Source organism: Vanessa atalanta, chromosome 3 (assembly GCF_905147765.1).
Source record: "Vanessa atalanta chromosome 3, ilVanAtal1.2, whole genome shotgun sequence".
Taxonomy (NCBI): domain Eukaryota; kingdom Metazoa; phylum Arthropoda; class Insecta; order Lepidoptera; family Nymphalidae; genus Vanessa; species Vanessa atalanta.
In genome coordinates this window covers 7416358-7434442 of record NC_061873.1, presented here as the reverse complement: position 1 = coordinate 7434442, position 18085 = coordinate 7416358, and the positions used below count along the sequence as shown (strand labels likewise).

General features: G+C 31.3%; 1 protein-coding gene across 1 annotated transcript; it reads right to left on the bottom strand.

Annotated features, from left to right (window-relative positions):
* Positions 1 to 438: 438 nt before the first annotated feature.
* LOC125076939 lies at positions 439 to 11252 on the bottom strand. Its single transcript, XM_047688682.1, has 9 exons — positions 9984 to 11252; positions 8417 to 8567; positions 7570 to 7798; positions 7314 to 7410; positions 6161 to 6293; positions 3620 to 3837; positions 1378 to 1639; positions 1227 to 1302; positions 439 to 1117 (listed from the first exon to the last, which is right to left on the bottom strand). Exons 1-9 carry the CDS (start codon positions 11250 to 11252, stop codon positions 886 to 888), a joined length of 2667 nt encoding a protein of 888 aa, XP_047544638.1. The 3' UTR covers positions 439 to 885.
* Positions 11253 to 18085: the final 6833 nt, after the last annotated feature.

The window sequence follows — 18085 nt, the reverse complement described above, 5'->3', positions numbered from 1 at the left end:
TTATGTAACATATTATTTAATAATAATACAAATTATAACATTTAATTTCAAGAACTAGGTAAATGATTATTCACACTATAAGGCTTTTTAAATGGGTAGGTGTATAATATGTTATGGACGAAGAGCATTCTACAAGGACGATATACTACATAATACGACACATACTCGACCATATATATTTTTTGCAAAAGAAGAACAAATTGTTTAAAAAACAGTTTTGGTATTACATATTGTTTTTCTTAAGGGAAACTCCTCAAAATACCTGGTATCGTTTTTAATGTAATTTTCTATTACATATATGGATATTTTTATGTTTATTGAGGACAAGAGGAAGCGGTACTATCCTACTCAAAATAGGACGTATGGTCGTTAAGCATATTGCGCAAAAATATATTAAAAGTTAATTAAAATTTATGAATGAATAAAAAAGAGCCAAGGTAATTTTTATTAATCTTATATTTTAGTAGAAAAAATAATTTAGGTCGTCATCTGTGAAACGTTTACTACCTTTTGAGATATGTAATTAAATGGTTGACTTTGAATAGCACAAAGAATGTCACGATAGTTTTAAATTGATGCGGTTTGTCATTGTTAGGCTACTAAAAATCGATTAACAAAATAGCTTTTTGCTGGAGGTAAAGTAAGTAATATAGACCATAATTTGGTAATAAAAAAGAAAAACGTGTTTATTCAGAAAAAATATATCGATATAGTGATCTGACACGCTTAAAACTTTTATAAGAGCATTTGAGAACTACTTGCTATTTATAAACACTTCGCCCATAACATGTAGCGATAAATATTTAAATATAGTAGTAGACGCTTGTTACTGATAGCATTCAGATATATCTTTTTTAGAACAAAGTTGTGATCGCTTTTTTGTTATTAAATGTCTTGGCTGGAACAGTTGTGAGCATCAAAAGTGCGAGGCGCAACTTCTTCATAAGGAGTTACGTGCGCGGAGGCCAGCTCCCGAGATACACGTTCCGCAGCATTTAAGACACGTAGAAGGTTAAGGCCAGCCAATTTTTTAAGGTCTTCTATACTCCAACCATCCTCCATTAACTCGGCAAATAAGAGAGGATATGAAGATACATCTTCTAAACCTTGTGGTGTGCTATTAATAAGAAAAATAATAGTTAGAAAAAAAGTTATTTAAATGAAAAATTCTCATTAGCGTTTTAATTTGAATAATAAAAGAACAAAAATGCGATGTTTGTACTTACTAATTGATGCCGTCGTATCCTGCACCTAAGCCCACGCTTTCTACACCAGCGATGTCGCGTATATGATTTATGTGTTCTGTAATTAAAAATGTAGTGTTGTACAAACCTACTAAGTATAAATTTATTGCAGTTTGCAACACTGAGTATTTACCAATTGCGTCTTGAACGGTCGCCGTATCCTTGCATGTGAGGAAGGAGGTGTAAAAATTGACCATTATAAGGCCTTTATTTGCTGCTAAAAGTCGCAGTACGCTGTCAGGCACATTGCGAGTGACGTTACAGATAGCGCGCGCTGAAGAATGTGAAAAAAGAACCGGTGCTCGGGATACTGACAGAGCGTCGCGCATCGTGCGTTCGGAAACATGTGATAAATCCACTAACATGCCAAGCCTGTTCATCTCCTTTATCACTACCTGAAAAGTCACAACGCTGTTTAAAGCTAATTACTATACAAATTAAAATTACATCAAAATACACATTTTTTTTTGGGCAAAAATGGAACAAATTCTATGTTAAAATTTAGTGGCTACTGTTATTAAAGTTTAACTTTTATTATATTGAAATAGTGAATATTAATGTACACGTTATGTTTTTAAATGATCAAAAATTTAACAAGTTTTATATTACTATGTTTCAATTAATACAATATAATATAATAAGATGAGATTTAATAAGTACCGTAAAAATAATTTACAAAAATATTGTACTAAAATTTAACCTTTGCCGGAAAGGATATTCTTGTTCATGTGAAAAAAATTAACCATAGTTGCTCAAAAAATATGAAAAGGCTTCTCATTAGACGCTTTATATTCATTGCAACTGGTTTGAATATGAAAATAAGTGTCTTTGACTTTAAAGTGGCTTTAAAAACCCTAACTAAACGCTTGCTCGCACGTTAATTATTATACATATTTTTATTTTACTGTTTCAGATATTTTGTGTGAATTTTCATTAAGTTTCTTATTCCGCTACATTATTTTTCCTACAAAAATTGATGCTTAACTTGCAGTGAGTGGTTTCAACAAAAGAAAATGTTACGAAAAGTATCGTTGTACGTAAAACAAAGAACGGCTTCGCAAGCAACCGAAGTTCAAAGCAAAATATTGCAGCGGCATAGGATGTTTATGATTATGGAACACTCACTCTACTCCACATCTCGATCTTTACGGTTTTGTTTTGATTACCCGCTGTAATATTATCCTGAATACCTTCGAGACTCCAAATGTTAAGTGCTTGCTCATAATAATAACAGTAAAGAGCCGTTTATTGCAAAAGAGGTCAATGATTTATATTGTACTAAAAATCCGCACCGGCTTCGTATGCGTACAATAAAGATTTTTTCAGTAAATTATTTTATTTCTTTAAAATTAAGCTTGACATTATTTTTTATATTCTTGGAGAAAGTACTGATAAAACAATTAATAATAATAGATATTCCTGTATTATCATATCTTCGTTCTTAAGAAAATTTAATTTATATGAATATTAAACTCCAAAATATGTTTTATTTTTCGAAAGTAGATTTTTTGGGATGATAATTGAGAATTGATCCCATATATTTGAATTTTAATAATTATTATTGTTTACATAATCCATATTTAAATTAAACAACAGCCACTATGATTGTGTTTAATTTTTGCGATGAATTTAACTAAGTTGTTCGTGAACTAGTTATGAAACTTAGTATTTAATATTCTCCTGACCAAATTTCAGACAGTCGTCGACATACGTCAGATAATTTCGGCGACAAACCAATCTGCACGAGACATTATAATGAACAATAATTATGTGTCTCATGTCCTTATATTTCACTCACCCTACAAACCGAAACACAACCGTACTAAGTATTGCTGTCAACCTACCCAGAGGGACTTTCATATGGTCCTACCACAAATCTCATAGTCCAATGCGATGGCAGTCTAGCGTTATCGGTGTAAAATCAATAGAACCCAATTATTATAGCCTTCTCGGCTCAAGATTCAAATTCAGGATCTCGATATTTAGCCGTATACGCACGAAACTAGATTAACACGACGGACTATGATTTACTATTGTAGCAATAATACAATTTCTGAAATTTGAGGTGATAAATAACTCATACCGTCAGTCATCACGTCAGTAAGTGTAGCTGAATATTAAATAGAACTTACTGTTATACATTTACTGTATTTAATGAAAAATATATTTATAATATATCTTATTACTAAATAGAGTCGAAATATATGTATGTTATTCAATCAATATTTGTTGTAGATGATCCTGACCTAAAATATCTTGTGAGAAAATGCTTTTAAAATGTATAACATACAAATATATCAAGTTGTAAATTGATATTAGTATGTTTATTAGAGGTACATAAACGAACAATATAAAGTTACAATTGTTATACATACCTTACCGAACGGCGTCAATCCTCCTCTTTGAACAGAATCTGGTCGATCGGCAGATGCACATTCTGCCCAAGGCGTATCACAAGTGGATGTCAGTGTCAGATATCTAACGCCGACCTGGTACAGGGTTCTCAAAACGCCCAGTGATCCCCCGATAGCATGACCTCCCTCCACACCCACAAGCGAACACAGACGTTGATTAGCGTGAGCCGCCAATATATCTAAAATAATCATTTAATCAATGTCATACTTCATTTTTTAATTAGTAAGAAACCATAAAGGGAAGAAAAAGTTTTAATGAATTGTTGAAAAAAAAATGTTTTCCGTTATTACCTTAGAAATTGTAATGTATTAAAATTTTACCGAATGAAATGATATACAATTGTATTGTGTTTATAGATAGAAGACGTGGATTTGAACCGGAGATAGCGAGTTTAATTCTGGACGAGAACAACTGAGGTTTGGTGCGCTTAATTTGTGTTTAAAATTCATCTTGCGTGTGGTGATAAAGGAAAATCGTCAGCACCTAAATGTGTTGGATAAAATTCTGTCGTAAGTGTATCCATTGACTCAAAGTCGAAAAGCGTTATGGAATAATTATGGGTAATCTAAAAGTAAGAGAAAAGAAGGCAAGGCCTTTGAGCAATAATGGTATAAAGTTAGCGATAAGTGATGTATTAAATTTTATGATTTAACATGTCAAACATATGATTTGAGAGGAAACTCTCATGAACAAAATATTTATTAACAATTAAATATTCTTTTAATGAATTGCGGTCAAGGAAAACGTCGTGAAGTAAGTTAATTTTTAAGAATTTTGCAGACGTACATAATATATCTGTTAATCTGTGAAACAGCTTGAAGCGTAACTTCAATTTTGTCAGTACCAGGAAACTACGAAATTAAAAAAAAAAATTGAATCATAGATTACTTCGGTTCAGATAATTATTTAGTTGTAACCACCTGTAATTGTCAAACAGCTGGACCAAGGCCTCTCTTGTTGTTTAGAGCTATGATAATGGACCTATAGAATATCACCTCACACTCACTATCACACACACATATATATATATCAATAAGGGTGCATTAGTGTGTGTGATTTTTATAAAATTTACTATGAAGCAAGCTCGAACCCAAGAAAGAAAAGCTATAGATATAGCTTCTTTATACCTATAGGTCACTTCCCCAAAAACAAAACGCGGATGAAAACTAATAAATATCTGTGGAGAGACTAATATGGTTTAAGAAAGCGTCAAATATTAACTGTCTCTAACTGTATACCAATGTTAATGTGACATCAATAATAATAAACACGTACCTGTAAATATAATACTTATATAAGAATAATTTATTTTGTAACGGAAATAGTTTTTTCGAACCCTCGTTTAACTGTTTAATGTGCAAAGGCATTCTGCGTTGGCAGCTTGATTTATTGTAACACTAATGACTATTCAGAAGAAAGTGAAAAAAAAAACAATTTCGTTAAGGCAAAATTCAAGACGATAAAATTAATTCAGCTTAGATTTTTTTAAGAGTTAAAAGGCCTTTTTATATGCTAATCCAAATTTTGTAAAGTTTAAGTTCTAGCTGAGCGATAGGAAAAATTAAGTAAACGACAAATTAATACCTACTTTATTACTAACGGTAAAATATATATTGTTTTATGTAAAGGAAATTCTTTGTATCTTGTTTTGAATATCGAATTCCCGTTTAAGAATCTCGTTAAAGAAAAGGTAGTTATCGATTTCAATAATGATTGAAAGTCGTCGTTGGATATTACGCAAAAAATACTTAACTTAATAAAAGTATTACTGCTTATGAAAAATAGTGTACTTAACGTTTAGAAAAGCGAGAGACCCGAATGAATAATGAGCCAATATCTGCTGTCATTAAGGAAAATAACCCAACAGTGGCAGCTAATTCCTTTAGTTATTTATGGACCTCAGTATACAATACAAATTAATGCCTATAAAGCTTGTAAAGATATACCTACGTAAACGTGTTAAATATATATATATATACTACGTGGAACTAACTACGTGGAATTCTTGATTTATTTCAAAGTATAATTTTATTACTTTTGCGGTATTTGTACTTCTACTTACACTTATGTTACGAAGTCTGCATAGAGCGGATGCAGTACTACGCAGCGTTGACATTGCACAGAGCTGGTTGGCTGGTTATTGCTCACAAATATCAATTAAAGCGATCTGTTTCGTATTTGTAATGTTCAAATTGAATTTCTTCATATATAATATATAATACGTTTTAAGTTTTATAAGAGATTTGTGTTGTCCGCATCTCTCGTAGTATGTTTATATTTTATGCTGTCCATTAGTCAAGATCCTACTTTAAGCAATTAGATCGCTGTCGCACCTTCTCTTTTTGTATTCATCTTTTATTCTCGTATTTTTATATTTGTATATGAATTGGATGAAATATTCAATAGTATGGAAATATTTGTAATGAAATCTTAAAATTTATTCCGACTTACGATATATTTTTCTAATTTTTATTTTATATTTTCATATTTCTTTTACTTACCCTCAGAGGATGTACAGAACGTTAATTGTGGGTGATATTTATCGGTCAGCCTCTGAATTAAGTCTATTTGTTCGAAGGTCAGCTGCACTGCGTCCCGATGTTGTGCGTCGCAAGGGACGTACGCGGCCCAAAACTAATTGTAAAACAAAATTCACGTGTATTACAAGATAACATAACTGAGGGGTGAAGTAAAGAGGTCGATTGAAAGGTTTTAATTAAAAGTTAAATATAATTTTATTTAAAAGCGCTTATTCGGAGTGGGCGCGGTCGTAACTGAATAACAAAACTTCTTGTCTGCACTGTTGGCCGTTAAGGAGTCCCATAACCTGGAGATAATCCTGACCGTAGAATCAGCTCATGCTTATTATAAAAATGCTTTCATCGAAACTGACCCAACATATGAAATTGAACTCCGTAGGACGGAAGGATTAGAGGAAATTGTTCTAATTAAGTTGGCAGCTTTGACCTTGAGCGTATAATGTTTTTGTAATTATATTATCTATTAGTATATAGAGTACTATAACTAAGAATGGTATAAACTAAAATCTTATATGTAGTCCAGAAAGAGAATCATAAAAAAAATATTATATCGGAAGTATCCTGAGATAAAGTCACTTAAAAGTTGGTTAATAAAATAATTTAACGCTAGAATTAACGAGTATATATCAATATGACGTGCGTTAATACAAAACGGATGGAAATACATGTTTTAACTGGCAGTTGATTTAATGTCATGCACGAATAACATTCCACGATCGCTTGTGGAATATAAATGTGCATTCTTTGTACGCAGTGACATGTAATAGGAAACGTGAGATAGCTTGGCGCTTGAAAGAAAGCATTCAAAACACAAGTCTTATTCGGTCCGTGAGGTTTTAAGTTTTAAGATGTCAGTCATAGCTACTAGTATCTTTCAATTTCTTGCTTCGTATAGCTGTTTTAAAAATTTACTGCATTTTTATTACTTCTTTTATATATCGTAGTTTAAATTGAATAACATTATATCGAATGCAATTTTAAAAATAGAATGACGAATTTTATAACAGAAAGTAAGGGAGATTACATTATAAAATTATAATTACATTTACAGTTGGGTCCACATGCCATGCAGTCTATTCTTATTTTGAGGTGAGAATTTTAATTTGTTACTCACCTGCGCAGAAACTCGACCTTGTTTTAAGCGAGGGAGGTCGGTATGACTCCAAGAGCTCGTAGCCCAAGGAGATATTGTGCGAAGATCTTCATCGAATCTATTACAAAACATTTGAATATGATATATTTTTCTAAATTTTAATTTAATTAAGTTTTTTTCTAAATTCATTCTATTTTTTTTGAGCTTAAACTGACGTTATACTTATTGAATAAATAATAAATTATTGGGATAGAGTTGCACGTCCAAAGTCTAGTACCTGAAATCTTTTATTTTGTTGTGTAAGAATTTTCTTATATTCCACGGTAGATCATTATGCCCATCTATGAGTGGTGTATCATGTAAAAGTCGTTCTGCAAGGCGAAGACGTTCATGAAGAGGCGCTCCTGGAGGAGCCCGAAGCGCCAACGGTCCAGCAACGCAAGCCGTGCCAGCCACTAGGACCAATATAGCAACACAGCACCAACGACGATGCCACGCGGATAAACCTATTAAAATAATTCATATATTTTATAAAACCATAGATTTCAACCAATAAATATAAAAATGTCTGGGTCATATAACCTATGTATTTTTGTTTGTTAAATTTAATATATGTGAAATGATATTGAAATTATTAAATTATTCGTTTATGATCGATCGTATTAGACAGCACATATATCAAAACGATTTAGGTCATAGCAATAGTTGTCAGAAGCTTCCCGATAATCTACTTGTCAAACAACATTCCTGGATCGCTTCAGTGGGAAGTTACCGACGGGTTAATAGATGACATAATGTTGTGGAATTTATTGCTTTGAACGTATTCATCTGGAAAACATTTTAAGTATTATAATATATTTCTTTGCTATATTAAAAAAAAGAACTGTCAATAACATCTAGTATACTCTATTGCAATTTATGAACGTGAGTATCTATGTCTTTTCAGGATATCATAAAAAAATATGGATATAAAAAACTTACTTTATTATATAAATGCTTGAGTGTATATATAAATGTATATAATTACACACACATATACAAGGTTGGTGATTTTATGAGTTCTGAAAAATTGTTATAGACTACGCTTATTTTATATTTAAGCAATAAAATTGTCAATAACTCACGCGACGAGTTTGCGGTGGTAGTCGAGCTGTGGCTAGTTGTTGAGGTCGTAGTTGTAGGCAGCCATTGAGCAGGTTTGCAGGCGCTGCAGGCAGGGACGCGGCCAGCCGATCTATCAGTTACGTCTGGTGCTGGTGTTGTACGTTTTTTGCCCTAATAGTTTCGAAACAATTCCTTTTTTAAAATATTTAATTTTATAACGTAGCAACACAAAATTTATATGTAAATATAAGGCTATTTTTATGGAAAATATATTCCTCTACCAGCCATTCTTTAGAAGCAGAAAATAACGTTTTTTAGGTATAAGTGTGAAACACAGTAACATGAATATAATTACCTGAATTATTTTACTTTATGCTATTTGAAAATTGAAAATACAGCATTTTCATTTTTTTTTTGTTGACTAAAACGTAGACATGGAAAGGGCCGGTTTAGTTAAATGGTGGTAGTGAGTCTCTAAACATAGACATTGAAATTTTAGGCTTATAAACATTACATGCGATACGATCCGTGATAGCTACAGTACGATTCTGTAAGAATTCGAACCGCATCTCACTCGTGATCTCTCAACCGATTTACGGAGATACACCACTTTGATATGGGTATTCTATTAATTTTGTTATTATTATAGTCAATGAGCATATCACTTTATGACATTCACGTTCGTGTTATAGAACAGTTTTACTAAACTCTACTAAAATTACTGGTATATTTAAATAGCACGTTTTCTTTCCACAACAATACTTTACAATAAAGACTCTTAGGATTTAATATACTTCTAATATTAATATAACCTATATACCTTATTATTTTTTTAAATATAATCGTAAGAATAAAAATAAGAATAAGAAAGAAAGAAAATAAGAATTTCAACCATCAAGTATACATCCGCATTCACGTTTAAAAGAGTCATCTCATTCAGCCTCTTCGACGTGTGCCTTTGATCTGTGATGTAAGATAAAATAAAGAATGACCACTGAAAGGAATGTCCGGTCTCGATAAAGTCTGAACGAAACTCGGTAAAGGCTTCAAGATCTTTTCTTATTCGGTCACTTTGTAGACTGTAAAATTAATTAAAACGAGAAATATTTTTGCATATTTTTACAATAGTATAAAATTTACGAATACAACGTAAATTGTATTTGATTTTCTGACTATCAGTTCTTACTATCAATTCAGGAATTCGATAGCACAAAACTTGAGTTACATAACTTAGTAAGAAGTTTGGTTTATGCAAAGTGTTACTATTATTTCCATTTATGTAACATTTATTTATGATTATATATTTAGACTTGCAAATAGACCACCTGATGGTTGGTGGACACCAGCACCTATAGACATTACCATAGTAATAAATATTAGGCATATCTTACATCACAAATTCACGATAACTTTGGCAACTAAGATATTATATCTCCTGTGCCTTTAGTTACTTCGGCTCACTCACCCTTCAAACCGAACTCAACAATACTAAGAATTGCTGTTTGGTCGTAGAATGTTTATGAATAACAAACCTAGACGAGCTTGTAACGATTTTTAAAATTGGTTTATTATTTCAGAATAACTTACATGTGTATCGTAGAAAATCGAAGGAACTCTGCTTTCACGGCCAGTGTTGCAAGTACAGTGGGCATGTGTACTCCGTGGGTTACTTCTTACAACTTTATCGACTTCGATAAATGTTTGTGTATCATCAACAACGTCGTTTCGTAAATTTCTCGACATGAAAGTATTTTCGTCTTGCGGCCACGGGTCGGCTACGCGATCTCTATATCGGTCGCTTGGAAAATCGTTACACGACAACTGTCTCCTTATGCTTCGGCAACGACTTCGATTATCAAGCGTTGAAAATTTGATCAATGGTGAGTTTCTTGTTACAAGTTCATCATTATTTTCGTAATTTCTTGTTTTATTAAATTTTTGTGAGGTATTACTATCCATGTTTGTGCTACGAAGACGATCAAAACATTGATCTATATTTGAGGAAAAATTCTCATAAGTTTTTACATTGTTTTTTAAATCGTCTTTTGATTGTATACTCGAAGATGAAAAGATGCGACTTTGACTGTCCATTTTTTTATGAGATTTGTCTACAAGAGATAGCATCGACAACCTTTTTAATGAGTTAGTTGAACTTGAGGCCATCTCAGCGAGTTGAAGAGAGTTCTGTGGTTTTTTTGTAATAGACTCGCCTTTTATTTTTTTTAAATTGGACAATTTCCTTTTTATTTTTTGAACGAGTGTGTTAGTTGGATCATACGAAATGAATTGTTTTGAAATGTAACTCGATACTCCTATAGTTTTGCTTTTGTAATGTTTTCTGTCGAGACTGCGATGCGATCCAATAGCAAGACTACTTCGCCCTGTATCTCGTTTGATCCTTTCTATGTCGTAAATATTAAGAGTGTGCCCACGTTGCTTAATAGAATCACGATAACAGTTCAAGTAATTATTTTGTCGAACATTACAATTGCACACCAAATCGAAATCTTGTTCGGATATTGGTTCATTAATACAGTGTCTTTGTGAAGCGAGCGCTAAACAAGCTTCACAATCCACACCGAGTAATAATTCGAGGCTTGTGTTTCTGATAAATCCATCGCTGAATGTTCGCGAACGGAAATGAGCACCGTGTTGGTTAACATGAGTTTCGAAGTCAGACGCGCATCCCGCATCTGCAGTGGTCCCAGGGCTGTCAACAGTTTCCTCGTCCATCATTGTTGCTGCATCGCGATTAACTTGAATCACACGTGGCTGTCGAAAGACCCTGCTGTCGCTTCGAACGGAGCATCGCGATGGTGACGGCGACGAACGTTTGAAGCTGTCCACGTGAATCATGATTGAGCTTGATGGTCTTTTAATTCAACGTCGACATTCTAAAGAAACAGAAAAAAACAATTGATTATTTTTATAATTAATTACATTTTATTTTTACCGTATATCATTTTAATATAGTGTTACTATGAGTCAATGTATGAGAAAATATAATATAACTGTCAGAAATATATATCATAAAATTATACTCGTATTATTTTAAGGAACAAAGAAAAATGAAAATTAAAAGAGTGTGTGTTAATAGAAACATATTCGTAGAGAGCGGATCTGATGTTCAAGCTCATATAATGCACTGTAGTATTTTTACATTACCCTCTGAAAAATACCCTGCGCTGGGTTTTGGTTTGCTTATTCAAGAAATGTACACAAATTCATATGTTGAATACGCTGAAAGATAGAGCTAGCAAGATACCCTATACAAGTCAACAGTATAATAGTAGTAGTACGTGTATACAAAATTACACAATACTTTACATTACTCTGTATAAATTATATTTATACTAAACATGCATCCAATGGGGTATACCATCGGAAAGATGTTATAACAACCCTCCGAATTAGAGTTTTCAGGTAACCTTCGTTGCCTATTAATTAATTTCCTTATGGAATGGATTTACAAAAGCCCTGAAACAACTGTCTTTCACTCATAAGCATTTGTTCAAGGACCAATTTCCATAATTCAAACATTGAGAAAAAGTGAATTGTATACAAAATTTTGGTCAGAAATTTCAACCTCTTAAGAGGTGATTTTGCCGAAATCCTATACTAATACTATATCTTTCACTCATAAATAGAAGTCAAAATATAGACGTACATATTGGAAAAAGCGAACCCTAATACAAACTTTCATCCCCAATTTCAGATTCTCGGGTGATAAATTTTCAAAAGAGCTGTCTCGGCTGTCTTTTACTCGTAAACAGAAGTATACACAGAGATTATCAATATTCTTCCCTTTAAAAATGAGGAATTTCTATACAAACTTTCATCCCACCCATTTAACCTTCTTAGGAAATTAATTTAATGAAATTCTTTCTTAGTGCTCTACATTCCATAAGGAAATATTCCTATCCAAGTGATCATGGAACCATCAGCTTAGGCTGTGTCTGTCAGTCGGTGATTTTAATTTTTGTTTTAAGTAGATGTTAAAAGTTGTAACTGTATTATAGGATTTCTTCCCAAATTGAAACTCCTCTTCAACTCCAATTAAGTGTGAATTTTTAGTAAGGTAGACGGGCCTCCTCCTCGCTACCCCATCGGGAAATATTATTATATTTTATTTTAAATTATATAAGAAATTGCCAGAAGACTTTTTTGGTGACGTTGATATCTAAATGTTATATTTTTTTAATGCTACAATTATATTTATAACTTTATACCTAATTATATGAATTATGTTTTGCGTTCATCGACAAACTACAGGTGCGATCTGGAAAGAAAATTCTTTGCACTCTTATTTCATAATAGGAAATTAGAAGGATGTTTTTTTATAATAGTAATAAAATACGATGGTCTGTTAAAGTGTGTCAACAGAAAATAAATTGTAATAACCCTATTTTAATGAAGTCTACGTCTTTGTAAGTTGAATAAAATTCATTTTCTTAACCAACCTTACTTTATTTTAAATGTTAGTTAGTCTGTATCAGAATTTGATAAAAATGTAAATGGAATTAACTATTGCTGGATATTTTCGAATTTACTATATCCGTATATAAAAGAAAAAAAAAAACAAGAAAACAAAAATCTTTCTTGTAGATTCTTCTCGAGAGAATCTAGGAACATTCCGAATCGCCGGTAGCGCTTGGCGATTCATTAGTACTTAAATTTCTATTTTATATTTTAATGAATACTAGCAACCCGCTAGTAATTATTAAAATATATAACAGAATACTACAGAATGTCTACGATCACAGCTTTTTTGTCATTAGATAATACATTGCCCTGCATTTTAAATCTGTAATGTCTTCGAAAATATTCATTTAAATTACATGCTGTAAAGGGCCATATTGATCTATATTAAATGCACAATGTATTTAAGGTACTTAATTTGATAAAGATTAATGCTGTATTGTTTAAAATGTCTTCGAAAATAAGCCCTAATTTCTCGTAAAAAGTAAAGGATAAAAAATGGTTATCGTGGGCTATCACTAAGAGATAGACATATACCATCGTGGACTTTTTTGAAGACCCTTTTAAGGTGTACAATACTGTACTACATTATTTTGATCTATCTCGTAAGGTTGAGCCAGCATTTGCAATGTAAGCGCAAAAATATGTGTTTATTTACAACATCACTTTAGAAACCTCTGAAATAATCAATGTTTCTCCACTATATTGTGCATGTATTATACATATAAACCTTCCTCTTGAATCAATTCTGTTTCTTTCTAATTTATTCTATTAAAAAAGACCGCATCAAAACCGCTGTGTAGGATTTGGATGCGGTTTTTTCTAATTAATTTTTTTTGCGATTTGATTTTAAAGATCAAAGCACAGGGACAGACAGCGGTAAGCGACTTTGTTTTATACTATGATTACTCAATTTCTGTTATCGTTGATTTGATATTCGAAGGAAAAAGACGCAGCATTGTTTTATTAATCACCCCTTTAACAAGGTTTATAGGTAAAGGTCAAGGTTATTAATGAATGTTAACTGAAATTGAGACACATTGATGTTTACATTTTTTCTAATATTTTTTACTAACATTTATCGAGTACTTGACAGCGTTGGATAATCCGATCCATATAGGAAATGTAGCCTATGCCCGCAGGTGGACGGCCGTTAAGAAATATACAAAAGAGATTTAATTCTTTCGTTTTACGTTTCCGTTAATTCGTTTTTAAATACTAACTACATACATATTTAGGCACCTATATTAAGAGCAAGGTCCCAAGACCACCGTCCTTAGACATTGGCGCTATAAGAAATATTAACCATTCATTATATAGCTAATGCGCCATCAACCCTGGGCACTAACACAAAAACACTAATTTAATATCCCTGTTTAACTGTAGAATATATATGGTACATACCTCTGGGTAGGTTTGCAACGATATTAAAATTAATAAAATTTCAACTAAAATCTTCACATGCTTTTAATATCATAAAGAGGAGAGTTTTATTTGTTAAGTTTGCACGGTTTAGCGTAAAAGCTAAAAACTAATTGAATTTAAATTTAAAAAACTACTATTCTGATTGGTATGAACAACTAAAAATCAAAATAATGTATAAGTGTGCCTGATGTTCATAATTATAACAGATACACTAAAAATATATTTATAGGAGTAATCTGTTTGTGAATCAAATGAATGTTTAAAAAAAAAATGGGAAAAAATTAACGACAACTATCGTTTAATTTAATTGCAATGTATTATTTTTTATCATAATCACAAGCTCATTTTGAACGTTTCACATAGTAGTATTGACATTTACACTTTGAATTTCGAACCAGTAGTTTTGGAAATATTACGAGACATTTAGATGAGCGCGTCAAAAAATACGCGGAGCGTGTTTTACGGCGCATTACGCCAGTATAGGCGAATAGATCAGTTAGCAGAATGTTTATATATCGTATTGGTCAAATTAAAAAAGCGTGAGATAACATTTTTATTTTAGCCGTACATAGTCGGGACGGTTACCTAGTATAATACATTATGAATAACTTCTTGTGCCGTGAACTATGTACACCAATAACTAAATTTACACCAATAAAAAATTACCATGTAAAATTTCTCAGTGCAATAAAGAGTATTATATAAATGAATACTTGTTTCATAAGCGGATAAATAATTATAAAAGAAGGAATTATAAATCTATTATATTAAATTGAATATCAAGAAGTCGTCCTTCGATATATTTACAAAGAAATTGATGTTTGTTCTTAATCTGTTTAAGATTAATAGAATTCGAGATTGTTTGACCGATCACCACGTAAGTTGAGACATTAATGTATTTGTTCATGGAGAAAGTTTTGATACTATCCACTTTGTTCTAACCACTAGATGGTTCTGCAGCACTCCACTCTGCCATGAAAATTGGTATATATTCACATGCAGGAAATTGTCTGCCGGATTTTGCTAGAGCGAATAGTTATATGATATTATAATTTATATTATAAATTAAGTAAACGTTGACATCGTAAATTTGATTAGTTTTGCTTATGTTTTTATTATAATAATTATTGTTATTAAATATATATCATAATGACTATTTCATTGTTATGTAGGTATGTCCGTAATATTAATAGTAACGTATACGGTTTACCTACATCTATAATATATACGTAGGCTCTTATTGTCCAGGCATGTCTACCTATCATTCCATTAACAAAATAATGGAAGCGTCTGTTGTAGGGAGAATAAAATGTACGAAAAGATTTCGATGTAGGTAAGCGGTCATTTGTAAGCAACGAAGAAAAATGCTCACTCGTCCAGAAAAAACAATCGAAAATAGAGAATGTAGGAGCATTCCGCGCCTACAATGGCCACAGTTAATATAAGTCACCGTCTAACATTATATTTATCGTAGCAGAGAGTAGATACAATTTACAAAACTAAATTAATATGTAGGTGAAGTACTAACTGGATTGCTAAAATAAATCTAGTTAAGCCTAAGTTGAAACATACTGACATTTTTTACTGAGTTTTAATATACATTACGTACAATAGATGACGCGTTAGTCGTATCCGATAATTGTTTATAATATAATTCAGAAAATCACTATAAGTCAATGGACTGAGACGATTTTAGATCTTTACTAATATTTGCTTATTATATTATTATATTCGTTTATTTTCTTAACTGATATACCTTGCTTTGTTTACATCGGAAAACGATTCCAAATCTGATGGATATTTTAGTTTACAACCCTTATTCCAACTTTAGGTTTTTATTTATAATTTAAAATTGAAATAAGCTCATTCAATTGAAAAATTATATAACATTGAAAGGGATTTATAAATAAAACACACACATAACAAGTTCCGCAACACACAGTTTCCGCCCTTATTAGTATATTTTTTTCTTCAATTTAAATCCATTCGGTCTGAGTATACCATAATCTATTCAATAAAAAAAATCATCAATATGGGTTCACATCAGAGAAAATACCACTTAACGTGCAAAAAAAAATATCTGAATTCATTTATTAAATCTAAAAGGCACAGATAACATCTGTTCCGAATGAAAAATAAAGTATTCTATTTTTTTATTTGTAAATAACGAATATATAAATGGTCCGATGCAATTTATAAATAAGATGATAAATTATAGAAGAAAGCAACATTTTAAATAAATGACAAATAAAGTTAGCGCATTTTAAGAAATACGTCTTATGTAAGACAGGGTTAATTAGCATATCTATAAAGCAGACAAGTCGCATAATTAACTTCATTTCAGTAACTCGCTTTTATTTATGTAATATTATATCTGATGGAGTATTTTTTTTATTTTTTAGGTACATAATATAATAGCTATAATATATAATTAATGCTATTTATATTTAATTTAAAAATACACATTTCATTGACAGTTATTGTTTGTATATTTTTTTTTATGTATTTTCCGAAGTATAAGCACCAGTGTTGTGTTTCGACTCAGTTGTAACGGATAAATAGTAATATAGCGTTACTTTCAGTTTTGACTGATGAAATTATATCAGTCTTAAAATTATCGTTACATAGAGAGAGAGATCCCAAAACAGATTTGCTAATGTACACAATGAATGGAGATGCTTTGTTAGAAGTGCATTATACTCTAAATTTATTGTAATTAAATTTTAAATATACACGTATACACGTGTATATGTAAACTTTTTATTCAGCCACATTTAAGTAAATAATATATTAAATAATTATAATATTACATAATTATCAGCTCCAAATCTCTCAATCAGCTCTAAAAAAAATAGTTCAATATTTTTATAAACTATTTCTGGTATTTTAAGTGACTAGATATATTCTACAAAATGAACAATAATGAAATAAAATATTAAATAAATGAACTACACTTACTCCGAAATTTTGTCGAGCATTGAGAATATACAAATAGCCTAGAATATTTTGCTTATAATATACATAGTTATACATAGTAAGGCTTAAAACCGGTAAAAGATATAAAATTAAGTAATACTCATGTGCTCTACACACGCGTTACGTACGCGTACTTTAGTATCAAGGTTGTCAGTGTTGAAACACTGAGTGGAATAATGTCCTAAATTTTATATTATCTTAAAATTTAAAACGCAAAATCATATATTATTTATAATGAAGGTATACGGAAAGCAAATGGGCTACCAGATGGTAAGTGGTGGTACCCGTAGACATTGGCGCCGTAATTTTTTGACCATTTTTTACATCGTCATAAGATGCTATGTGCCTGTAGTTACAATGGTTAATTACTATTTGATATAGTCTTTCTGAGACTAAATTGAACATTATTTAGTAACTAATATACTGGTTAGTTAACAAAACCATATTATAAAGCAATAAACTGAAACGTCAGTGTATTAGTTGCTACTTATCCTAATAATGTGGATTTAAAACTAGCGTACGTATTTATTATATACAGTGATCAAAGAAGAGCAAACGGTAAATGTAATAGTACTGACAATTACGTACAATTAGCAATTATTAAAAAAATGCATTAATAAGCAAATAATATTCCATAAGGATATTAATATCAGAATTTACATCATATTAATGTCAGTCCCCGAACAGTGTATGTCAGAATATCTAGAAACGATGAAAATTACGGTTAACTAATCTCGAAGGGGCTGTAAATGCTATGTATTGTACAGTATTCAATTAAGTGCATGACACAATCATATTGAATTGTGACA